The sequence below is a fragment of the Dendrobates tinctorius genome, unplaced genomic scaffold, assembly GCF_039654945.1.
Source record: "Dendrobates tinctorius isolate UK_male_01 unplaced genomic scaffold, ASM3965494v1 ptg000127l, whole genome shotgun sequence".
Taxonomy (NCBI): Eukaryota; Metazoa; Chordata; class Amphibia; order Anura; family Dendrobatidae; genus Dendrobates; species Dendrobates tinctorius.
The window spans coordinates 4,374,926-4,401,528 of NW_027361795.1; the positions used below are offsets into that span (position 1 = coordinate 4,374,926).

The 26,603-nt window shown below is 43.8% G+C and overlaps 1 protein-coding gene across 2 annotated transcripts; it reads right to left on the minus strand.

The window, feature by feature from the left end:
- Positions 1–2,763: 2,763 nt before the first annotated feature.
- Positions 2,764–26,177, minus strand: LOC141047386 (uncharacterized). 2 transcript variants are annotated; one of them, XM_073542441.1, is made up of 10 exons: positions 25,143–26,177; positions 24,482–25,057; positions 22,982–23,086; positions 22,830–22,889; positions 21,266–21,418; positions 19,931–20,102; positions 18,371–19,608; positions 8,909–8,985; positions 8,780–8,819; positions 2,764–5,616 (listed from the first exon to the last, which is right to left on the minus strand). In XM_073542441.1, the coding sequence occupies exons 2-9, from the start codon at positions 24,485–24,487 to the stop codon at positions 8,783–8,785; spliced, it is 1,848 nt and encodes a 615-aa protein (XP_073398542.1). In that variant the 5' UTR covers positions 24,488–25,057; positions 25,143–26,177; the 3' UTR covers positions 2,764–5,616; positions 8,780–8,782. The 2 variants fall into 2 exon arrangements, with proteins under 2 accessions (XP_073398542.1, XP_073398543.1); XM_073542442.1 differs by having other exon boundaries at positions 18,371–18,498; positions 25,143–26,163.
- Positions 26,178–26,603: the final 426 nt, after the last annotated feature.

The window sequence follows — 26,603 nt, forward strand, 5'->3', positions numbered from 1 at the left end:
GGGGGTACTTGTGGGGGATTTCTACTGTTTAGGCACATCAGGGACTCTGCAAACGTAACATGATGCCCGCAGACCATTCCATCAAAATCTGCATTTCAAAACGGCACTACTTCCCTTCCGAGCCCCGACGTGTGCCTAAACAGTGGTTCCCTCCCCACATATGGGGTACCAGTGTACTCAGGACAAATTGGACTTTGGGGTCCAATTTTTCCTGTTACCCTTGGGAAAATAAAAAATTGCGGGCTAAACAAAATCATTTTGAGGAAAAAAATGATTTTTTTATTTTCACGACTGTGTTATAAACTTCTGTGAAGCACTTGGGGGTTCAAAGTGCTCACCACATACCTATATAAGTTCCTTAGGGGGTCTACTTTACAAAATGTTGTCACTTATAGGGGTTTTTCACTGTTTAGGCACATCAGGGGCTCTCCAAACGCAACATGGTGTCCGCTAACGATTGGAGCTAATTTTCCATTTAAAAAGTCAAATGGCACTTCTTCCCTTTTGAGCCATGCCGTGCGTTCTTCCCTTCTGAGCCATGCCGTGCACCCAAACAGTGGTTTATGAGCACATATGAGGTATCGGTATACTCAGTAGAAATTGCCCAACAAATTTTAGGATCCATTTTATCCTGTTGCCCATGTAAAATTGAAAAAATTGAGGTTAAAAGAAAATTTTTCTGAAAAAAAGTACATTTTCATTTTTACGGATCAATTTGTCAAGCACCTGGGGGTTCAAAGTGCTCACTATGCATATAGATAAGTTCCTTGGGTGGATCCAGTTTCCAAAATGGGGTCATTTGTGAGGGAGCTCCAAAGTTTAGGCACACAGGGGCTCTACAAACGCGACATGGTGTCCGCTAACATTTGGAGCTAATTTTCCACTCAAAAAGTCAAATGGCGCTCCTTCCCTTCTGAGCCCTGTCGTGTGCCCAAATAGTGGTTTATGACCACATATGAGGAATTGGTGTACTCAGGAGAAATTGCCCAACAAATTTTAGGATCCATTATATCCTGTTGCCCATGTGAAAATGAAAAAATTGAGGCTAAAAGAACATTTTTATTGGAAAAATTAAAATAGCCATTTTTTCCTTTCACGTTGCTTTAGTTCCTGGGAAGCACCTGAAGGGTTAATAATCTTCTTGAATGTAGTTTTGAGTAGCTTGAGGGGTCCAGTTTTTAGAATGGTGTCACTTTTGGGCATTTTCTGCCATATGGACCCCTCAAAGTGACTTCAAAGGTGAGGTGGTCCGTAAAAAAAAATGGTTTTGTGAATTTTGTTGTAAAAATGAGAAATCGCTGATCAACTTTTAACCCTTATAACTTCCTAACAAAAAAAAAAAATTGTTTCCAAAATTGTGCTGATGTAAAGTAGACATGTGGGAAATGTTATTTAGTAACTATTTTGTGTCACATAACTCTCTGGTTTAACAGAATAAAAATTCAAAATTTGAAAATTGAGAAATTTTCTAAATTTTCGCCAAATTTCAAAAGGTCAAAATAGGCTGGGTCATGAAAGGGTTAAAGCATTTGGTGTCCACTTTCTGAAAGTGGAAAATCCCTTTAACTTTGTTTCGACAGTTCAAAAAGCTTCTAATGTGACTCTCGGTAGCTATTTGTGAGTGATCTCTGTTATCTGTATATTTGGTTAAAATAAAAAAGGGTTTGCTACCGTGTTAGGCAGTTAAAAGAAGAATGCCCTCAGTGGGAAAAACAAGATAATCTTGTAGTTATGATACCTTTTGTTATACTATGCCTGAGGAACAGACCTAAGATGTCTCGAAAGCTTGCTTTGCAACATCATTTATTTAATTTTTATTAGCCATAAAAAGGTATCATAACTACAAGACTATGTTGATTTTCCCACTGAGAGCATTCTGTATGTTTGACACACATGTATCTTCCATTCCTTGAGAGAATAGGAACAGCAGTACTGGAAATGTGTCACTGACCAAATTATGATTGGATATAGTTGTATCCATTTCTCAGCTAAATGGAGAACAAGGTATGTACTGCCTTTGAACCTCTCATTACTACCGTTCACCGAGAGAAAACTGATATCGTAAAAAGTCGAGAAACTATTAGACAAAGTATGTGAGAATGTTACATTATTTATACAGTGATTAAACTTTATTTCGGGAAAACCTGAAAGTTCCTTTAACTCCAGCTGCAGTCTGATCCTATTCTAGACAGATTGCTTGCCAAGGATGCCTCAGAGGATTCTATTTTTCCTCCACTGCCTGTCTCTGCCATACTGCTTCCTGTGAACAGCTATTTTGCAATATTATAGGACATCTGAATTTTTTTTTCTTGTTGTTTTTGAGACATCTGCGAGAAGCACTACAGTGATGCAACAGAAATCTTGAAGAAAAGCTACAATTACAAGATGCACATTCCCAATAAATCACCACATATTCTTGTTTGCATTAGAAGTTACAACATAAATCATTTTCATATCTTCATCTTTTCATATTTGTCACTTTATATCTGCTCTATCTGCATTGGATATTTACATTCATCTTACTAGTACAGTAAAAATCCCAAGAATGTTAACCTGTCTGCTGCTTTCTTATCTTCATTACAACATCTCTCAATAACATATAGCAGATGTGAAGCACGGGTCGAACACTAAATAGTGATCTGCACCCCTCCCAATACGATCTAACCAAAAAAGTATACTTTTTGGGTGTCAATACATTGAAAATAAACACAATTAATATGGTGCGTCGATTTTTGGTTTCATAAATACTAACACAACCAGACATATATTAAAACATTTATTAAAAATTCATTTCCATTAAATAAACATCTTAAAACCACACAGTCATAATGTTAAAAGTATAAAAATACATTTAAAAAACTCTTAATCAAAAATCTGTGCCCAGCACAGAGAGATCTACACCTACCAGAGGAGATCAACTCTACTCTACTAGAAAACCCATATTAATATTGGGACATACAGAAGAAGCCATTCTTAAAATGACAAACACATATCACCATGCAGAAAGATATGCTGGCGCAGAAGAACGTAACTCAACACCTGACAAGACAAATTCAATGGCCTTTGTTGGGTATAGAGTTAACTTTTCGATGCTCCGATCACTTTCTTCTGTGTTAGATTAAGAAAGGCTACAGATGTAAGTCAGACACATTCGGCGGAAACAAAAACATGGACGGGTTATCACACATTGTTAAGCTTCCTTCCTGTATTTTTTGACGAGACAATCTGCTGACTAATCATTCATTTTTTCCGATCATCTTCACATCTCAAAGATTTGAAATAGAAGGTATCTTTTATCTGCGTCGTGAACTTTAAAGCTGATTTCACCGAAACAAAAAAAAGCCTGTGAATTAAAATGAGCCGCAGCATTTGATTCATGGGGTCCCCTCACCAACTTCCACATGGACGGTATAAAACGGCATAGGGCTCTTTTTTCTGTAGCTGACAATGTTACTAAGCAAGGGATCAGAGATCATGCTGTCCTTCCCTTCAATGGAGGGGAAAGAGGGAGCAAATAAGTTTAACGTTCTCCTGCCAGGGGCCGGGAATGTGAAGGCATAAAAAATAGGCCTCCCTCCTCCCTGTACACCCCAGCTTGAATCAATTTAGTAGTTGCATGTATCATCTTCTACGCCTTTGTGCTGTAAACTCTGAAGGGTCCGTGTAAAGAAACCTATGTGTATAAGTAAGACCGCTTAATTTAATTCCACTCATTTTTCGTTATGGAAGAATCAGCACTCAGTATTAGCACAGTATCAATACTTATCTTCTGTTTAGATTTTTACACCAAGTACTGCTATGCAAAGTGGTAATCATTGATTATTGTGGCTCTATTCGCTTTGTATTCATATATGCTTCTTTTATGTCGTTTTTGCAAGACTCCAGCAAAAAATGCCACAAAACTTGCATCTAGAAATACACCCATAATAACATTCAATTCATCGTTTGGCACAGATTCCAATAAATGTCACAAGCAGCTGCCTATCTCAGTCCATATATCGGATGAGTCTTTTTAAAGTACCAGTCATGGCCCAGTTATATTCTCACAGTTCTATATGAAGTGCATTACCTATTTTGTCACAAACTGCTCTTTGGCAGTCATAGATTTCCTATTTCTTATACAATGCCAACATATTCCACAGTTTTTATAGAGAACGTACAATGGAATTTAAGAACTGCCTACTGTGCAAATACTACTCTCGCTGTAAAAAAAAAGTTTGCAAAGAAAAATCATCTTTTTACATGATATTACATTATAGACTAAGACTACATTCATACTAGCATTAAAGACCCCCTCCTTTACTAAGAACAGGAAAGACATCCCATACAGTTCTTGTCTGCTGAGATGCAATCCTGTTTCTGGTACAAATAATGGCAAGAAATAGATGAAATCTCCTGAAAACTAGTCCCATCCACTATATTAAATATGGATGTCACAATCAAAAAGATATACAATTAAAAAATTATTATTTCTATTTAAGTGCAAATAAGCATTCCCTATGCTAAATGGAAATTGAATATAGCTTTTACTATGCTGGCAGCTGCTTCCTAAGGTTCACAATCAAATTACATTAATAACAAGTATAATTTGTAAAAACTACAAATGCAACATAAAGATGTTGATCAACACTTAGAGTAAAGTAGTAGCCACAATTTAAAATGTAGAAAGTATAAAATAAAATAAATAAATATTGTTGTAATTAATTGTTACTGAATAATGATATAGGATCATTTGTGGATAGTGTCAACAGTGACTGCAAAGCTATTTACAGATCAATTTCCAAGTTATAACAGTTTACTAAACATTCCCATTCAGAAAAAAAAAAACAAAAAACAATTCCTTAAATCTGTCACCAGGTTTTTGCCACCATGTCTGAGAACAACAAGATGTAGGGGAAGAGACCTTGATTCCAGTGATGTGTCACTTCCCAGGCTGCTTGCTGAAGTTTTGATAAAAAAAAAACTGTTTTATCTACCAGTTCTCTGAATGCTGAGACTTCAAGTAATAACCTCCTGTTGGTAAAACTGATTTTATCAAAACTACAGCAAGCAGCCCAATAAGTGACAGATCACTGGAATCGGGGTCTCGGTCTCTACATTATGCAGCTCTCATACTAGGTGGCAAAAAACCTGGTGACAGATTCCCTTTAAAGCAAGGCTAATGCCTAAGTTAGCGGGACTACTAGAGGCCTATCTAGTAGAATTATATGTGCAAATATCAGCTAAACACAGAACAAAGTTCATCAAAAAATATTTGTACAATCCAACTTCCAAACAATTCCTTTAAGAAGATCTTGATGTCCACAAATTTTTTAGTGGGATGACTGTGCCAACTTTATGTGTCCTTTCATTGAACAGCCAGTATGAACACGGTAAGGCGAGTCACTTGGACGACCATGATCTGTCAAGTATTTCCCTGGTTAAGGGATCCTCCTTCAGTGTAGGAATCAAAAAGCCCACGTCACTGTCACTTACATGTCTTAACCTCTTTGTGAGTAATGAAAACACATGACACCAAATGACAGGAGGAATTCACACTTCCTGTGCAATCCATACAGGTGGGCTCCGACTGCCCTCAACAACCTCTCCAGCTCTCTTCAAGCATTTCCATATGACCTACAAGACAGCAGTAAGCAAAGGAAAGAGTTAATACAGTACTGAGACGACATAGCTTACAACATAGGCTTCCTGAAATGCCTTGCTTAGGAAACTTGCCACACACCTGTCTGAGTCAATAATTTACAGGAAACTTTAATCTACCTGTTGTGAACGGCAGCTGTAAAACATAGTCTTTAGAGATAATTTATATAGCTCTAGGTTAGAGTATGTCTAGTTTCAGAACATTAAAAGGGTTGTTCCATGAAGATTTATCATCTATCTGCTGGATAGGTCATAAATGTCTGATTAGTGCTAGCCCCACTGCAACCCCTCTAAATTAGGGACCCTAAGCTCCTGTTCCTTCTCACTGCAAGAAGGCAATGAGGAGGAATATGAATGAAGTAGTGGAAGTGCGTGTGCATTGAAAGTATATACAATGTCTATAGGGCTGACCAAGACAGCAACACGTATACAGCTGTCCCCTGTGGCATAAATCCTTTAAAAAGAAATTCTGCATGTAAACAGTACATTACTCTATGCTATAAGCACAAGGTTGTATTGTGTGTCTGTACAAACTAAAAATTGTATAGAGCCACGATATGGCACCCACAGAGGTCTGTCTTGCACCCATTTACGTCCCTAATTCAATATGAAGACAAAAAAAGAATCAAACTGGTACAAAGTAGATATCTCTCCACGAACCATTGCTTTTAGGAATTTGTACCCTCCAGAATATGGCGCCATATGGATGCACTATACAGTGCCTACAAGTAGTATTCAACCCCCTGCAGATTTAGCAGGTTTACAAATTCAGAATTAACTTGGCATTGTGACATTTGGACTGTAGATCAGCCTGGAAGTGTGAAATACACTGCAGCAAAAAAGAATGTTATTTCTTTGTTTATTTTTTTTTTTAAATTGTGAAAAGTTTATTCAGAGGGTCATTTATTATTCAACCCCTCAAACCACCAGAATTCTGTTTGGTTCCCCTAAAGTATTAAGAAGTATTTCAGGCACAAAGAACAATGAGCTTCACATGTTTGGATTAATTATCTCTTTTTCCAGCCTTTTCTGACTATTTAAGACCCTCCCCAAACTTGTGAACAGCACTCATACATGGTCAACATGGGAAAGACAAAGGAGCATTCCAAGGCCATCAGAGACAAGATCGTGGAGGGTCACAAGGCTGGCAAGGGGTACAAAACCCTTTCCAAGGAGTTGGGCCTACCTGTCTCCACTGTTGGGAGCATCATCCGGAAGTGGAAGGCTTATGGAACTACTGTTAGCCTTCCACGGCCTAGACAGCCTTTGAAAGTTTCCTCCCGTGCTGAGGCCAGGCTTGTCCGAAGAGTCAAGGCTAACCCAAGGACAACAAGGAAGGAGCTCCGGGAAGATCTCATGGCAGTGGGGACATTGGTTTCAGTCAATACCATAAGTAACGTACTCCACCGCAATGGTTTCCGTTCCAGACGAGCCCGTAAGGTACCTTTACTTTCAAAGCGTCATGTCAAGGCTCGTCTACAGTTTGCTCATGATCACTTGGAGGACTCTGAGACAGACTGGTTCAAGGTTCTCTGGTCTGATGAGACCAAGATCGAGATCTTTGGTGCCAACCACACACGTGACGTTTGGAGACTGGATGGCACTGCATACGACCCCAAGAATACCATCCCTACAGTCAAGCATGGTGGTGGCAGCATCATGCTGTGGGGCTGTTTCTCAGCCAAGGGGCCTGGCCATCTGGTCCGCATCATGGGAAGATGGATAGCACGGCCTACCTGGAGATTTTGGCCAAGAACCTCCGCTCCTCCATCAAGGATCTTAAGATGGGTCGTCATTTCATCTTTCAACAATACAACGACCCAAAGCACACAGCCAAGAAAACCAAGGCCTGGTTCAAGAGGCAAAAAATGAAGGTGTTGGAGTGGCCTAGTCAGTCTCCTGACCTTAACCCAATTGAAAACTTGTGGAAGGAGCTCAAGATTAAAGTCCACATGAGACACCCAAAGAACCTAGATAACTTGGAGAAGATCTGCATGGAGGAGTGGGCCAAGATAACTCCAGAGACCTGTGCCGGCCTGATCAGGTCTTATAAAAGACGATTATTAGGTGTAATTGCAAACAAGGGTTATTCCACAAAATATTAAACCTAGGGGTTGAATAATAATTGACCCACACTTGTATGTTTAAAATTTATTAAAATTTAACTGAGCAACATAACTTTTTGGTTTGTAAGATTTATGCATCTGTTAATAAATCCTGCTCTTGTGTGAAGTTTGAAGGCTCTAACTTATTTGCATCTTATCAAACCTGCTAAATCTGCAGGGGGTTGAATACTACTTGTAGGCACTGTATGTACCGCTGTACAGTTTCTGAGCACATAGCATTACTGTAACTAGTTTTGGGCACAGCTAATTTGACAGGACACTTATTTTGCATGGCATCATTTTGGGGTATTCATAATTTAAGTTGTATAATTTGTTTTTTGGAGGGGATGTGAGGAATGCAAAAAGAAAAATCAAATTCTGCCATTGTTCACCTTTTACTTATTATTAGAACATGATATATTATATGACAGTTTTAAATTTCATTGCATGCTCCACCACTATCCTCCTGTGAAAACCACTTTGGTGCTATTGACATCTGAGGGACTTCAGTGTTATCTCTAGAAATGGCATTAGCAATTGGTTAGCAGCCCCTGATATAATGTGGGTACATTGGGTAGTACCCATGAAATCACGGTTCGGGTGCTTTTACATTTACTTTTACAGGCGTCCAAACCCCCACAAAATGGGACTGGTGGTGGATGCCCCAACGGGGCAATAGACTATAATGGTGCAGACCGAGTGAACGTGTGCTATGTCGTGCATCACTTTCGGGAGTGTATGCCTACTGGAGACGGACACTCAGACATAGTCGACTGTTTGCAGATACATTTGTTGCAGGTCGTCACAGGGTTAAAGAGAAATTCAGAATTCTGTTGGTTTCCAGTTACCAAAGTGCTCAGTTAGGAGCTAACCGGTTAGATCACACATCTGACTGCAAGGTTCAGAGAAATAGCTGCCAGTTTTCAATGGCAACCAGCAGAATAATGAAGTGTATTTAAACTAGGAAAAAAAAACAAGAAATACATTTGGTACAAAAATTACATTGGAGTAAAAGTGAAAGTTGAAATACTTACCAATTACACAGTGTCACATTCAATTATCTGTAAGTGCACCCTGAAAAAAAGGAAAGGCACAAAATGTAAAGATGAGATCAAACACAGGTATACAGGATCAGAAAACACAAAGTAATGCTAACAACTCACCTCTCTTCAGGCAACACTGCACCAGGATTTCTTTCAAGATCTAGGTCATAACTTATATTTAATCTTCTTTGTAACGCCTGGAAATAAGAAAAATGAAGGATTTACAAAACCAGTGGTAACAAATTACATCACCATACACATTTAGGGCTCCAGAGAGTTGTAAAAGACTCATTGCCATTTATCACAAACTCTTGATTGCAGATGTTGTTGCTAAGGGTGGCCCAACCAGTTATTAAGTTTAGGGGGCAATCACTTTTTCACACAGGGCCCTGTAGATTTGGATTTTAATAATAAAGACCGTCATTTATAAATAGCATTTCATGTTTACTTGGGTTATCTTTGTCTAATATTTACAATTGCTTGTGATTTGAAACATTCTGAAACATTTAAGTGTGACAAACATGCAAAAGAATAGGAAATCAGGAAGGGGGCAAACACTTTTTCACACCACTGTACATCTATGAGCCCATCGAGCTCAGGTCAAGAGACCAGCGACAGTCCGTGCATTGTCGTATGTGCGCAGACTGTTTCACAGAAATCTGTAGGATCCCTTAGGGCCCGAATCGTTATTGCATTTACGCTTGTTTTTTTGTCTGTTTAGTGTTTTTTACATAGTTTTCATTTGCACCTTATTCCTCTTTTAATTTATGCCTATTTAAAAATGTATTTTTTATATGTTCATCATTGTGGGTGGTGTCTGGCCTGTTCACGGGCGGGGTTGGGGTTTCCAAATCTTTTTGGCTGATTAATCAATTGCCGCTTTTTAAAATATTGGAAAATGTTTGCCCCAATTTATTCCAGCCCACCTTCCCTTTTGGAGTGATTTTCTGCACATCTGAAATGTTGGTGGAACATGCTATTTTTTTGCACATGAAAGATACGAAAAAAATTAATGCGAAAAATAAAAAGCATTTTTGATTTTGTGCAAAATTCATGAACCAGGTGTGCCATTTTGAAGAATTTGTAGCAAAAAAAGACACAAACAAGACAAAAAAAGAGAACCGACTTAAAGAGAATTAAGTAAATGATGAATCAGGCCCTTAATGCTTAGCCAGAGATAAGTTTAGTATCATGTGTCAACCCTTGGGGCAATAAATATACTACTGCCGAGTCCTTTTATGTAGCGTGGGAGGTAAAAGGAGAGGAGAGAAGCACATTTTTCAAAATTACCTTATTGAAAAACCACAGACTGATATTTTTACTGACACATTACAAAATAAGGATTCATAAATCATAAAGAGTATATGTAGTAACGTCTCTGGCTTAAAGGGAACCTTTCATGTCCAGAAACTCTATTTCACAGCACATATAGGGTTAATCTGCAGGAAAAGAGCATTAAAATTAGTTAAGCTACCTCACTTGAAGTGTGGCTGCAGGGAGAAAATGAACTTATGTATATATCCTCCTTGTGGCCACTCACTTGCAGTCAAGGTGTAGGGAGTGGTTACAGTCATTGCTTAGTTCATTTGATTGACAGCTTGCTCTGTGTTGTGTGTGTGCAGAGTACACTGTCATGGTGTGACTGTAACTGCTCCCTTTACTGGCCCTATGACTAGAAGCCAGCAGCTGCAGGGAAGATATGTTAATTTTCATCCTTTAGCTCCTACTCCAGTAGGGCAGCCTAACATGATTTTGATTATCACTATTTACCTCCAAATTAACACTATCCTTAAGGAGGTATTTCCATCCCCAAGATCCTATCCCAATATCTAGTAGGTATAATAATACTCGCAAATACCTCGAATTAGAAATTTAGTATAGTTTTATTTATTCGCTATGTATATTTCCTCATGTGCAAGCATTGCAATACCTTAGGTATCCATAGTTATATCCACAGATGAAGTGACAGGTAGTTGCTGGTGGTCGTAACCATGGATACCTAAGGTTCTGCAAAGCCTGCACATGAGGAAAGAGACATAGCGAATCAGAAAAACTATACTATATTTCTAATTGGAGGTACCTGTTAATATTATTCCTATTATCATCACAGCTACTACATACTGGGATAGGATCTTGGCGATGGGAATACCCTATTAAGTCCTATTATCCTGCAATTATGGGGTTAAGCTCCCATTACACATAACGATGTCCCAGCGATCCCACCAACGATCCGACATGATGGGATCACTGGGACATCGTTAGGCTGATCGCTGGTGAGCTGTCACATAGACAGCCCCAGTGACCAGGACCAGTGACGCTGGACGCTGGTTTCTAATGTAAACGTCGGGTATCCAGGACTGGATACCCGCTGTTTACCTTGGAAACCGGCGTACACGCTGGTTTCCAAGGTAAACATCATGTATCTAGGAGCCGCGCGACTCCTGGATACCCGCTGTTTACCTTGGAAACCAGCGTGCAGAGTCAGACTGGCCCACCGGGATACCGGTGAAATGCCCGGTAGGCCCCTGGGCCCCAGAGAGGAGGAGGATGGAAAAAAAAAAATTAAGAACGCGGGCCCTTTAAAACTGAAGGAGGCAGAGGCGCGCGGGCGCATGCACGCTGTCCCGACCCGCCGCTAGGACCAGGGCCGGCGGCACCAACACCTGACGATCAGGTAGGCGCTGGGGGCCCTGGGCGAACGGGAGTGGGACAGACAGCATGGGGTCAGTGACTTGGGCCCCCCCCGGCACCAGCGCTGACATCGGGGCCCCATCTAATACTCACCTCTCCTCGTTCCGGCAGCTGCAGTGTCCTGTGGCTCTGCAACATCTCAGGGCAGAGGGAGCTGACGTCATCACTGCACGCTCAGCCTCTCTCTCCTGAGTGCTGCAGAGTCTGGAGAGACACTGAGTGTACAGGACCTGCAGTGGGAACGGGAGAGGTGAGTACTTGATTTTTTTTTTCTTCATGTATGCAGGGGGTCCATAATGTTCTGCATGCATGGAAGAGCAGGGGGGGCCATAGTATACTGCAGGGGGGGCATAGTATGCTGCAGGGAGAACCAGGGGGGCCATAGTATGCTGCATGGAAGAGCGGGGGCCCATAATGTGCTACATGCATGGAGGAGCAGGGGGGCCATAGTATGCCGCATGTGGGGGGCATAGTATGCTGCATGGAGGACCAGGAGGGCCATAGTATGCTGCATGGAAGAGCAGTGGCCCATAATGTGCTGCATGGAGGAACAGGGGGGGCATAGTATGCTGCAGGGGGGGCAGGGGCCCATAATGTGCTGCATGGAGGAGCGGGGTCCCATAATGTGCTGCATACATGGAGGAGCAGGGGGGGCCATAGTATGCTGCAGGGGGAAGGCATAGTATGCTGCAGGGGGGCAGGGGCCCATAATGTGCTGCATGGAGGAGCGGGAGGGGCATAGCATGCTGCAGGGGGGGCAGGGGCCCATAATGTGCTGCATGGAGGAGCGGGGGCCCATAATGTGCTGCATGCATGGAGGAGCATGGAGGGCCATAGTATGCTGCAGGGGGGGCATAGTATGCTGCAGGGGGGGCAGGGGCCCATAATGTGCTGCATGGAGGAGCGAGGGGGGCCATAGTATGCTGCAGTGGGGAGCATAGTATGCTGCAGGGGGGCAGGGGCCCATAATGTGCTGCTGGAGGAGCAGGGGGCCCATAATGTGCTGCATGGAGGAGCAAGGGAGGCCATAGTATGCTGCATGGAGGAGCAGGGGAGGCCATAGTATGCTGCATGCAGGAGCAGGGGGGCCCATAATGTGCTGCATGGAGGAGCAGGGGAGGCCATAGTATGCTGCATGAGTGAGCAGGGGAGGCCATTGTATGCTGCATGGAGGAGCAGGGGGGGCCGGGGGCTCATAATGTGCTGCATGGAGGAGCAGAGGAGGCCATAGTATGCTGCATGGAGGAGCAGGGTGGCCATAATGTGCTGCAGGTGGGGGGCATAGTATGATGCATGGAGGACCAGGAGGGCCATAGTATGCTGCATGGAAGAGCGGGGGCCCATAATGTGCTGCTTACATGGAGGAGCAGGGATGCCATAGTATGCTGCAGGGGCCCATAATGTGCTGCATGGAGGAACAGGGGGGGCATAGTATGCTGCAGGGGGGGCAGGGGCCCATAATGTGCTGCATGGGGGAGCGGGGCCCCATAATGTGCTGCATGCATGGAGGAGCAGGGGGGGCCATAGTATGCTGCAGGGGGAAGGCATAGTATGCTGCAGGGGGGCAGGGGCCCATAATGTGCTGCATGGAGGAGCGGGAGGGGCATAGCATGCTGCAGGGGGGGCAGGGGCCCATAATGTGCTGCATGGAGGAGCGGGGGCCCATAATGTCCTGCATGCATGGAGGAGCATGGGGGGCCATAGTATGCTGCAGGGGGGGCATAGTATGCTGCAGGGGGGGCAGGGGCCCATAATGTGCTGCATGGAGGAGCGAGGGGGGCCATAGTATGCTGCAGTGGGGAGCATAGTATGCTGCAGGGGGGCAGGGGCCCATAATGTGCTGCTGGAGAAGCAGGGGGGCCCATAATGTGCTGCATGGAGGAGCAAGGGAGACCATAGTATGCTGCATGGAGGAGCAGGGGAGGCCATAGTATGCTGCATGCAGGAGCAGGGGGGCCCATAATGTGCTGCATGGAGGAGCAGGGGAGGCCATAGTATGCTGCATGAGGGAGCAGGGGAGGCCATTGTATGCTGCATGGAGGAGCGGGGGGGGGGCAGGGGCTCATAATGTGCTGCATGGAGGAGCAGAGGAGGCCATAGTATGCTGCATGGAGGAGCAGGGGGGCCATAATGTGCTGCATGGAGGAGCAGGGGAGGCCATTGTATGCTGCATGGAGGAGCAGGGGGGGGGCGGGGGCTCATAATGTGCTGCATGGAGGAGCAGAGGAGGCCATAGTATGCTGCATGGAGGAGCAGGGGGGCCATAATGTGCTACATGGAGGAGCAGGGGAGGCCATTGTATGCTGCATGGAGGAGCAGGGGGGGCCGGGGCTCATAATGTGCTGCATGGAGGAGTAGAGGAGGCCATAGTATGCTGCATGGAGGAGTAGGGGGGCCATAATGTGCCGCAATGAGGAGCAGCGGGGCCATAATGTGCTGAATGGAGGAGCAGGGGGCCCATAGTAAGGTATGAAGGAGCAGGTGCCCCATAATACTGTATGGAGGAGCATTTTATGGGGCCCATAATACTGTATGGCGGACTATATGTGGTTGCCAATAATACTATGTGGCGGACAATGTGGTTGCCCATAATACTGTATGGCAGACTATGAGATGCCCATAATACTGTTTGGCGAACTATGTGGGTGCTCATAATACTGTATGGAAGACTATGTGGTTTCCCATAATACTGTATGGCGGACTATGTGGTGCCCATAATACTGTATGGAGGACTATGTGGTGCCCATAATACTGTATGGCGGACTATGAGATGCCCTTAATACTGTTTGGCGGACTATGTGGGTGCTCATAATACTGTATGGAAGACTATGTGGTTTCCCATAATACTGTATGGCGGACTATGTGGTGCCCATAATACTGTATGGAGGACTATGTGGTGCCCATAATACTGTATGGAGGACTATGTGGTGCCCATAATACTGTATGGCGTACTATGAGGTGCCCATAATACTTTATGGTGGACTATGTGGGTGCTCATAATACTGTATGGCGGACTATGTGGTTGCCCATAATACTGTATGGTGGACTATGTGGTGCCCATAATACTGTATGGCGGACTATGAGGCGCCCATAATACTGTATGGAGGACTATGTGGTGACCATAATACTGTATGGCGGACTATGAGGTGCCCATAATACTTTATGGTGGATTATGTGGGTGCTCATAATACTGTATGGCGGACTATGTGGTTGCCCATAATACTGTATGGTGGACTATGCGGTGCCCATAATACTGTATGGCGGACTATGAGATGCCCTTAATACTGTTTGGCGGACTATGTGGGTGCTCATAATACTGTATGGAAGACTATGTGGTTTCCCATAATACTGTATGGCGGACTATGTGGTGCCCATAATACTGTATGGAGGACTATGTGGTGCCCATAATACTGTATGGCGGACTATGAGGTGCCCATAATACTTTATGGTGGACTATGTGGGTGCTCATAATACTGTATGGCGGACTATGTGGTTGCCCATAATACTGTATGGTGGACTATGTGGTGCCCATAATACTGTATGGCGGACTATGAGGCGCCCATAATACTGTATGGCGGACTATGTGGGTGCTCATAATCTTGTATGGCGGACTATGTGGTTTCCCATAATCTTGTATGGCGGACTATGTGGTTTCCCATAATACTGTATGGTGGACTATGTGGGTGCTCATAATACTGTATGTAAGAATATGTGGTGGCCCATAATACTGTAAGGTGAACTATGTGGTTGCCCATAATACTGTATGGCGGACTATGTGGTTGCCCATAATACTGTATGGCAGACTATGTGGTGCCCATAATACTGTATGGAAGACTATGTGGTTTCCCATAATACTGTATGGCGGACTATGTGGTGCCCATAATACTGTATGGAGGACTATGTGGTGCCCATAATACTGTATGGCGGACTATGAGGTGCCCATAATACTGTATGGCGGACTATGTGGTTGCCCATAATACTGTATGGCAGACTATGTGGTGCCCATAATACTGTATGGCGGACTATGTGGTGCCCATAATACTGTATGGCGGACTATGTGGTTGCCCATAATACTGTATGGCGGACTATGTGGTTGCCCATAATATTGTATGGCGGACTATGTGGACCCAATCGGCAGAATGTGGAGCTTTTTTCCCCATTAGACTGGAGTGGCATGTCTGACTTGATCACTGATCCATTCATTCCCTCATTGGCTGCACTTGTCTTTTTATAGAAGCCCCAAAGAGAATGAACGGAGCTTCGGTCAGATATCCCACCTGCCGCTCCATTTTAAAATGGGGTTAAGTGTCCTATCAGGGATAAAACTTCCTCATTCTTCCAATCGGTGCAGTTTCTAATGGTCGGACCTAAGCGATCACCTATCCTGTGGAGCCCATGGATCGGCAATAACTTGTTTTAACCAAAGAACCCCATTAATGTAAGCTACTGTAATTATAAATCCCAGTTATGGGGGCGCACAGTAGATGTGCAGGAGCCGCCTGTGTTTTACAGCCGATGCTCCACTATAATGGAGATAACGACTGACAGATATTTGCATATAACTGTAGGGTGGGACCCTAGAGTCCATTCCCCTGGTGGGACACCCCAGTCCGACCCTGCCAGCGTGTACGCCGGTTTCCAAGGTAAACAGCGGGTATCCAGGAGCCGCGGCTCCTGGATACCCGATGTTTACATTAGAAACCAGCGTCGCTGATCGCTGGTCTCTTGCTGCCACATGCAGCGATGCGTGCTGGCCAGCAGGAGACCAGCGATCGAAAAACGGCCCTGGCCGGTGCTGCATGATCAGCGATAACCGGCAGGGGGGCCGGTCGCTGATCCCCGTCACACACAGCAATCTCGCTCATATGTCGCAAAATCAGCGATCTCGCTAGCGAGATCACTGTGTGTGATGGGGCCTTTAGTCTGCAGGTTAATAGCATTAATAACCTGCCTGGCATCCGCGCATAGTCACACACTGCGGGAGGAAATGAACTATATTCAGTCACAGGAGCAGCACTGGTGCGTCCCCGGCCCTGACTGACATCTGGATCCAATGCAGAGCGAGTATCAGTCAGGATCGGGGCGCGGTTACAGCCACTCTTTGTATACTCAGAGCAGTGACTGACCCACGTGTTGTGCAGCCATGACTGATACTGGAGCACTGTGGAGGGAGAATAAAGTTCATTTTCACCTCACATTGTTTGGCTAAGTGTGGGCACCGGGCAGGTTAATAAAACTGTTAACCTGCAGAATAACCCCATATCTGCAAGTTAACCCCTTCATGACAGCCAATACATATTTTTACTGACCTGAGATATAAGAGAATATCATCCCCATACAGGTGACAATCCAGCAGCTGTCGGCTGTCCACTTTATCTGACAACTTGCTGTATCACAAATGATCAGTGTTGGCACCATCCATATCTGTTTAACCACTTAGTTGCTGCTGTCAAAAGTGACTACATCAAATAAATGGTTAATAGATTGTGGGGGCTTGCACTTTAATCTAATTGACACACCGAGATCATGATTGCGTGGTCCTGAAGCTTGCCATAGCAGTTCATGGCCAAATAGCGGCCTTAGAGTCTCCCGGCTATAGCGGTCAGTTCAGAAGTTACCGACATTTAGGTGGTAAACAAACACTTTTTCATTCCGGCTATACCACTTTGCATTAATTCCTGAAAATCACCTGAAGGGTTAATATACTACCTGACAGCAGTATCCAATATGTCAGGGGGTGCAGTTTTTAAAATGGTATCATGTTTGGGGTTTTTCAATGTATAGCACCTCCAAAGTGACTTCAAACCTGGATAGCTTCCTCAAAAAAAATAAATTTTGTAAATTTCCTTGAAAAAATGAAAAATTACTGCTACATTTTTAAACCTCCTAAAAGGCTAACAAAATAAACTAGCATTTTAAAAATGGTGCTGATGTAAGGCAGATATACTGTATGGGAAATGTTATTTATTAATGTTTTTCTGTGGTATGACAATCTGGATTAAAGGGATATTAATTCAAAGTTTGAAAATTTCAATTTTTTTACATTTTTGTCAGGTTTCTGATTTTTTTTTATAAATAAACACAAAACATATCAATCTAAATTTACTATTATCATAAATTATAATGTGCCACGAAAAAAGAGTCTCAAAATCACTGGGATTTGTGGAAGCATTCCAGAGTTATGACCGCATAAAGTGACATTGGTCAGAATTTAAAAAATTGGCCCGGTCAAGAAGGGGCTAATAGCGTTTTTTTCTGGTTCCCTTTAAAGGTCTGTTCATTAGAAACCTAGAACACTTAAGGGGGAATTTGCCATCCACTCTGTGACACAGAAACTGGTTTAAAAAAAAGTAGTAAAATTTGTTGCATGTGGCTTACTTTGTTGCAAAATTTGTTTTTTTTTTCAATCTTTTTCTACTTTTTTAAAAAAGAGAGAAGGATAGAAAAAGGAACGTGGTCTATAATAGCATAATAAATTCACTTGAATATATGCAAGAAAAACTGATGTACATTGTGGCTGAAAGTTATGCTAGCTCACATACGGTATACTTTTAATTTTGTTGCACTTGAGCAGCCCAAAACTACAGTACATTTATTAAGGAGCGGGCACCTCTTAATTTATTTGTCACAAGCTATAGCAGGCTACAAGTTCAAAAATAGCAAACCAAATTTCAGTCTTGATAAAGCCCTCCCTTATTTTTTAGACTTTTTGACTATATATTTTTTTCAGTTTATCACCTGCTTTTTTGCATTTGCATAGTGAGCATACTCTTATTAAAGCATGCTAATTATGTGGAATCAGAAACATATAGTGAAATATATTCTAGAACTTGGTTTAGATTATTGCAATGCGTCACACTGTAGAAAAAATGTAATGAGATGATGACCCACCTGATATTGACGCTTGTAATAGAGAAATCCGCACAGAAACAGTAACACTAACATCACGAGGATTACAATGATGATTAGCGGAAGCTTGCTTTGATCATGTTCTTTCTTTCTTCCATCTTCAAACTGTTCTGTTGCAATGAATGGGAGCATATTAGAGCCATGGTTGGGACCTGAAAAACTGTTTTGCTTGTCATCACTAGCTATGTTGCTCTGATGGTGTGGAAGAATATTGTGCGACTTAAGAGCATTTAACACTGAGTTATGTGTAACATCTGGTAGAAGAACTTGGCCTCCAGGCACAGAAGAAGACATGGATGGTTCAGTTTTAGAAGTCTGCGCGGTAGACGAAAGGTAAGAGGAAGCCCAGCCAAGGCCATTATCCTTTACGACTTTTCCCTGTGACGTAGATTCGGGGGTTTCAGTGTTAGATAAGCTCATTCTGCTAGATGGGATTTTTGTATGGACAGAACTTAGAAATGGGTGGTTAGGATTATTGGTACTAATGGATAGGCTAGAATCAGCCTGTGTTGTCAGATCAGCCCTAGAAATTGCATCCATATATGCGATAGAACGGCGTTGTTTGGTCACAGACCTGTACAATATTTCAATGCCTGGTTCCTCGCTGGGTACAGAAAGAGAGTGCTGAAACACAGACCCCATAGAGCTTTGTGAACCAAACGTTGTAGTTTCCAGTGTTTCATATGGATCCATGACAGTAGAGATTTCTCCATTTATAAGAAGGTGGGAGGGAAGGCTTTGATTCTCTAAAGTAGTAGGAGGCACCTCTGATTCATGCATGCCCTCAGTATCTGGATTTGACACATCTTTATTAACTTTGCCAGGATCTGTACTAGTTTGATATGGAGTTAATCTAACAAATGATGGTTCGTAGATATCTTTAGTAAATTCTGTACTAGTCAGGGGAATGTCAGTATGATCCCCAGATTGCCCTGTGGAACCAGAATGCGAATAGTCCACAATGGTAGTAAGAGACTTTAAATCATTTGGCATATCCGTAGAGATGAATGGTGAAGAATCAAACCCATGTGAGATCTTCTGAGGACTTATCAGCTTGTCAGGATAACTGACAATCATGTCCTCTGCCAAGGGACTGGCATGAAGTGAATAGCTTGATGTATATGTACGGCTCGCAACTTCTGATAAGTAGCTTAGAGAAGGCTGAGAAGTTGCACTTGAGAAAATGGGTGTTGTTGGGGAAGGGCATGCGCACTGAGGACCTGCAAGATTCAGAAAAGACAGAAAGAGGCTTCGATGAAGCCATGATCTGTCAGGATACAATATACATCCAAAGTGACATGGCTGGTTAGTGTGACAAGCATAATGGACATTTTACATGAAGCACACCAGGCAAGTTATGCAGACAAGCAACATAAATGCAGGAAAGGGGAGCGTAAAGGCTGAGATCCCTGCTTAGGATAACTAGTAGAAACTCTACACAATTCACAGCCAAAACAAGCAGCTCAGGAGCACAGAAAAGACATGTACTGAATGATAGCAGTAAACTAGAAACTTTATGCACAGAAATGATTTCAGTCTTACCTTTAATAGCATCATTATTATTCTGTCCATGTTCCATGTAATAGGATTCACAGTCCGAAACAGAACTAGAGCTGGCACGGAAACCATTTAGTTTATGTAACGAGTTATTTACTCGCTGTAAAATCTCAATAGGATTCAAATTTTCGGTTTGGAGGTAAGAGTTGACTGCATCCTGAAAAATAATGAATCATTTTAGATAGAGCGTAAACACGTAAGTACGCAAGCAAAACTGAGGTTGTAAGCTGATCACAAACTGTAGACCTAAGACTATTCAGACTACCAATGCCATGGAGTTTCAATGTTCTAGAGTAGTCATTCTTGGTAAAACATGATGCAACCTTTATTGCTTTTTCATGATTTATACATAAAGTTTAGGCTAAATGAAGAAATGCTTGTCCATGCCATTGTTATCTGCTGCAACTAGATTTACGCAAAGTGTTGCTGCCCAATGTTCCGCTGTAGACCACAATAACTCAACTACTACCATTTACTAGACGCAGATCAGATATTATCTGCAATCAGGGCTGCTATGTATCACTAGTTCCCTGGAAAGATTTACAGTCTTGCTTCCAATAAGAAAATCCGCTCTAGGAACACAGTGCATAAAAGAAAACTCCACCCATAGTCCATGACCTGGTGCTACCCTAAATAGTCAAAATTCACACAATACAGGTTTGGCGCTATATTTTGTTACTTCTTTTTTTCAATTTTTGCTATTGTTGTTTAGGTTCTGTTCATGGTTTTGCCCTAACAATTATTGTAAGACATAAACTTTATAAAATACAGTACATCAGAATACGTTTGTAGGGAAAATGTTAAAATCAACAGTATGCCCGATATATTGTGGATTTCATCTGCAGCAATGCAAAATAAAATTACTTTCAACCTCTGGTTTCTTTGTTATTGTATATCTGGGGGTACAGATGAGAGAGCATTAATATAGTACCCTCTTCTGGTCTTGGTTAACACTACCACATTCTTAAATACTTGGGGTGGAAAGACAGCATATATTTACCCTCACTTTCCATGACTTTTTGGGTTTATGCCCCATATACATAGGTTTGCTTTAATTGTAAGAGATATGGGAAAGGGATTTTGGCATAATACTTGCCACCCAGTTAAAGGATGCAACCTATCTAAGCCGCCTCTCCCCAGGGACCCCTGTCGCTAGTGCTCTGTATGTAGGCCCTTGTTCAACAATGTCCTAAAAGATATAATACAAAGTGAGAATTGATCTTAAAACCTAAACCAGCTGATGAAACAGTCCCATGCAACACTATGTAGTACTATTATGGAGCTTCCTTGACATTACTCAGCTTATAATGCAGAACATACCGGTACGCTATGTTGTTCTCCCGCTAAGCAATATCTGTACAAGTCTATTAGATTGCTCTTATTTTTGTCATTACGTGTGCCCGGGGTGAAGTTTAGCTTTTCCAAAAGGCCATCTACTTCATATACCAGTGCCCAGAAGTCGCAAGTCTCTGTCTGAAATAAAGATGGAATAAATCAAACATGTATACATTATGAGCAATGATGCATTTTTCTCATGACAATCCTGGCCCAGTAGTTCTAGAATATCTTATTCCCTACATGTATATTATTCCTGAAGGAGCAACATTTCCAACAAATACCGAAGAACATTGAGAGGAAAGATATGTTAATAAATAAAAACTCTGGCGGTGAACAGGACGGCTATCTTTCATTAAGGAAAGCAAGTGCCAAAAGTCCTGTTGGCACCAGATCAGTACATCTGTAGATAAGTGCCACTGCGCTGCACTCCTGAAAAGCTCAGACACTGCTTACTGTTACAATCCAGACATATCTGCCTGTAACACAAGATACAATGTATGAAAAGCTGGTTTATAAGAGAGTCTTCCTTTAAGTGTCCTGCACCACATTATTTTGTTAAACAGGAGTTCTCAAGTTTCCTTTTGAATAGCGCACCGCTCCACATGCTCTTCCACTTCCGAGTTGCTGAGGGTGGGCTCTCTTCTTTGACTGACACTTTAGGTCAATGGCACTGCGCTACCGCTGACTTGAACATTGCACACTATCGATGATGATGCATCAGATTTGTCTGTACTTTCAGCATTGGAGCACAGACAGGAATCCTAACAGCCAGGCATGAAAAGTTTGGATAACTTGATACCTCCTGTCTCCCGGTTATAAAACTGCATTCATCATTGATATTTTGCTTGATGAATGGCAGTTTTCATGCACCAAGCACAACATTATCAGATCTGTCTATCGATCTATCTGTTTGATAACAAGTGCAAAGCCTAAACTATGATGCTATGGAAGCCTCCATGCCCTCGGTTATTCACATTCCAATGCCAATTCAGCCTTGAGCTGCTAACCAGAGTAAGTTAGTGTACCGTTACACATAGCGATGCACAAGCAATCCCGACAACGATATGGATCGCTGGTGCATAGCTAAGTGGTCGCTAGTGAGCTGCCACACAGGCAGATCTCACCAGCGACATAGCAGGGGTCGGGGGTCGCTACTTACCTGTCAGACGCGGCGATCCTGACGTCCTCCGCCCGCGTCCACGCGTCGCTCATCGTCACAGCAGGAAGCCCCAGCAGGAAGCTGACGACGAGAAATGGTCCAGGACCTTCTTGCGCGACCAGCAATAACCAGCGGGGGAGCCGGTTGGAGGTAAGTATCACATGTAGCGATATCGCTAGCAATATCGCTATAACGTCACAAAATCGGTGACTTTACAGCGATATTGCTAGCGATATCGCAGTGTGTAACGTGGGCTTTAGGGTGCTTAACATTCTCATAAGCCATTGCTGCAGTTCTTGTGAAACGTTCATTACTAAACACTGATAACACTGTTTAACAATTTTACTTTCTGTATCTCTACTTCACGCCACACATAATAACACTTACCACTTTTTCTTTCTTGAGGATTTTTACAGGAATTGAACAAAAATATCCTTGGGTATCAATCTGTAAGAGATAAAATAAACAGATGTAAGGAAATGAAGGAGCTATACAAAAGACAAGAATTCTTTGTGCGCTTCCTTCTCTTCGCGTCTTACCATTTCCTTTATAATCTTGCTTTCTATCGAAATTTCAACCGAACACGTGCCAGCAAAGGTGCGTGAAGCCGCGTAGATCAGCAAAACAATCCATGACATGATGGCCTAAAACAAATACACAATTAAATATCTTACATATCCTAATCTGTTTCACGTCACTGGAAGGCTCTTACTACATTGTTAGCTTTGTAATCTGTAAAAGCCTTAGAAATGACGGTCACAATACTAATATGAAAGGTGAACATCTGTAGAAAGCTGCAGATCAGTCCAGAGGCTCTTTAATTACACTAGATGGTAGTAATAATAATAGTAACTAATTACGATAACACTCCGTGACACTAACTAGAGGCAATCTGTAGGACAATTTTACTACTGAAACTAGAGGTATGTCTATATAGGTCCGTACTATAGTACTAGAACAGGATTGATACCTGATTTGTAATAATAGTATGAGAACAGTGCCGAGTAATCAAGCTAGTACTTTGATAAGTCAGTGCCGAGAAATCAAGCTTTGAATCCACATGCAAAATAGCCTGGAAGAAAATTAGGGATGTGTCCATACACTCGGATGACATTTTCCGGGCTAATTAAATACAATCACGTGTCATTTTATAGTTGTACTATGACCTATACAGCCATACCACTCGTTTCAGTAGTAAAATCCTCCTGAAAGATTGCCTTTAAGATGATTTAGACTGGGATGGCACCAAGGGGATTTTTTTTAGCAATTTAATATATATATTTAAATCGCATTACGGTTTTTACTAAATGACAACATAGCTCCTCTAAATAACTTTTCCGACAAAGGACTTCTATGGCATATTGATTGGATAAACAGGAAACGTTTAGTCGTGTGAGCAACTGGTCTTTCCCCTTGGCTAGCCAAGAAATCAGAAATGTTGGTGCAATGGCCGCGAGACCTGTGGAATACGCCGGGTAAGCTAGTCACCCTACTAGCCATGGACACACCACAAACAACAAATCTGCATTCCCAGAATGGCTCTGCCATGGTTTTAGGACACGCCGCAGCTGGGTTTGCTGTAGTTACTATAGCCAACCTCAATGGAGGGTGCGTGAGAGGGGTTTTCACCAGAGAACAGGGAACTGCAGCAATAGTCTGGGAGCATAGTCATCCCCGGACAGGAGGAGCACGTTGTGGACCTCCGCAGCCCTCGCCCCATTACTCTGATCTCTGGTGGTTGCAAAGGGTCTGCACATTATATGGTTAATATGCCAGAGCCCATAACACATGTACAGTATGGTATAGAAATAATAGAGAAGAGCTGGTGATTTTATATGAGACCTGGCACAGGATGTGAGATGGGACACTTGGCATGGCCATGCAGAAGAGATAATGGTAATGTATGGCACTGATGCCCAGACAGACTATTGCCACTACATGTCTATACAGGGTAATGCCTGCTGTCCCAGCAGGGGCACTGACTGCCAGGTCCGGATCTCCTAAACTTCAGTCCCATGCCGGCGCAGTGGGCGACTCACCAGCATTGTGTCGTGCCCGGGTCTCCTGCTCGCTGCAGAACGCTTCAGCCAGGAGAGCACACAGCTGGTGTCCGGGAAGAGTCTCTGGCTGGCACCGGGTGGTGGAGCGGTGCCCGTGTGCAGCAGCAGAGCTCGTCCTTCCCTCACTGTCTGCACCGGGTGGTGGAGCGGTGCCCGTGTGCAGCAGCAGAGCTCGTCCTTCCCTCACTGTCTGCACCGGGTGGTGGAGCGGTGCCCGTGTGCAGCAGCAGAGCTCGTCCTTCCCTCACTGTCTGCACCGGGTGGTGGAGCGGTGCCCGTGTGCAGCAGCAGCAGAGCTCGTCCTTCCCTCACTGTCTGCACCGGGTGGTGGAGCGGTGCCCGTGTGCAGCAGCAGCAGCAGAGCTCGTCCTTCCCTCACTGTCTGCACCGGGTGGTGGAGCGGTGCCCGTGTGCAGCAGCAGAGCTCGTCCTTCCCTCACTGTCTGCACCGGAGTGAACGCGGGGCGCCGCTGGCCGCCTTATAAAGGAGCCGCCTCTCCCTCTGCCAGAAGAGGCATGTGCTTCTGGGAAAGCCCCGTGGATTGTAGCCAGACTCTGCAGAGACACAAAGCAGAGAAGTGAGGCGACGTCCCCTCAGTGGGGGACATGCGACTCCCGGGCCACAGGCCTCCATACATACCGTGCATACTGCTGAGGTGCAGGGCTGGCAGACACTTTTCGCCACTTTACATCATTTTAGTGTTAGTTTTTAGTAGTGTTACATTTTGGAATGGTGATGGGCACCTCTGTAGTGTCGGTGGTGGGGTGCCGAGCTGGGGGATGATAGGGGGTGGTCCCACTTCTTACCGCGCAGAGATGATAACAGAGACACGATGGAGGCAGATTCTGGGTGCAACAGGTCCAAGTTTATTCACGCTGGCCGTCCGACTGACGGCACACCTCGCGGCCCTCCGTTTCCAGAGCCGCTTCTCACACCGTACACTAGGGACTGCACACACCGTCCCCTCCTTTACTGTCGACGCTCCTGACAGGTCCGTCACTGTGGCCGCCTTAGGCCCGTAAACCAACAGCGCTTCTACTGCTCAGTCGTCGTGTTACATACGGTGTCCTTCACCCAGAGCCTCGTCTCTGCTGCGGTCCTTTCCTGTCAGGACCACCCCCCTGACGTCCTCTCTCCTCAGTCCCCCTGGTCTGGATTCTCCTCAGGGCACACAGACTGGCGTAGTCCTCCTGTCACCTGAGCTCCCCCTGGGGACTCGAACTTTCTGGAACCCTCCCTCAGTATTTATAACTCCCCCGTTCCTTGAAACTGTCACTAACTGTCACCACGCCCCCCATGACCAACGGTTTCTAAAGCCCTAAGCTGCTGTAAAGTCCTTTGCTCACACTCCACCCTGCCATCTAATGGTCATCCCAAGGTACTGCACGTCCACTACACTTTCCTAGTTGTTTCCCCACTGTAATCACTGACTCCTACCTACACTGTGCAAACCTATCTTTCTTCACTCTGACTAGTCCGTCCGTCCGTCAGGTCACCTTCCCTACACTCTCCCTTCCTTTGTCCATTGTCCTCGACAATCGTCATCCCTGCCTTCGTCGTTCTGAATCTACACCTACATTCTGTTGTCGGACCAGAAGTTGAGCCAAACCCACTATCTGCGGGGGCCGAACCATACTGGGAGCACTATGCTCTGAGCAGCCTACTGCTACTCACCAGCGCGCACGCCACATGACAACGTCTTTCAAATTGGGCAAGGTACACCCGTATTCTCTCTACGGCGTGTATCTTTCCCCTACTCTCCCCTACTGTTACCTTTCACTATCCGGTACGCCATGATCGAGGCCACTCACCTACCAGATCATTGCCGGCGCCCGCCTTTCCTTCTTCAGGGGTGTCCGTGGTGTTGGGGACCTGACCTAGGACAGCTGTCTTTCTCACGTCTTCCAACTCATTTTCCTTCTTTCAATTACATGTCATGGTCGGCGTCCCGGTCTCCCAGACCTCCTCAACTCTTAGATCCCTACCGGATCTCACACTTTCCTTTGGTCCCGCAGACCTTCCCTTACCCGGACCTGTTGCATTTACTTTGGCATATTATACATTAAACAACTTTATAATAGCACAAGTACCCATTTTTAT

Coding starts and splice junctions, on each gene's coding strand:
- LOC141047386 (XM_073542441.1), bottom strand. Junction 22,890..22,981: donor GCAAGATTATAAAGGAAATG/GTAAGACGCGAA, acceptor TATCTCTTACAG/ATTGATACCCAAGGATATTT. Junction 19,609..19,930: donor TAATAATGATGCTATTAAAG/GTAAGACTGAAA, acceptor TGAATCTTGCAG/GTCCTCAGTGCGCATGCCCT.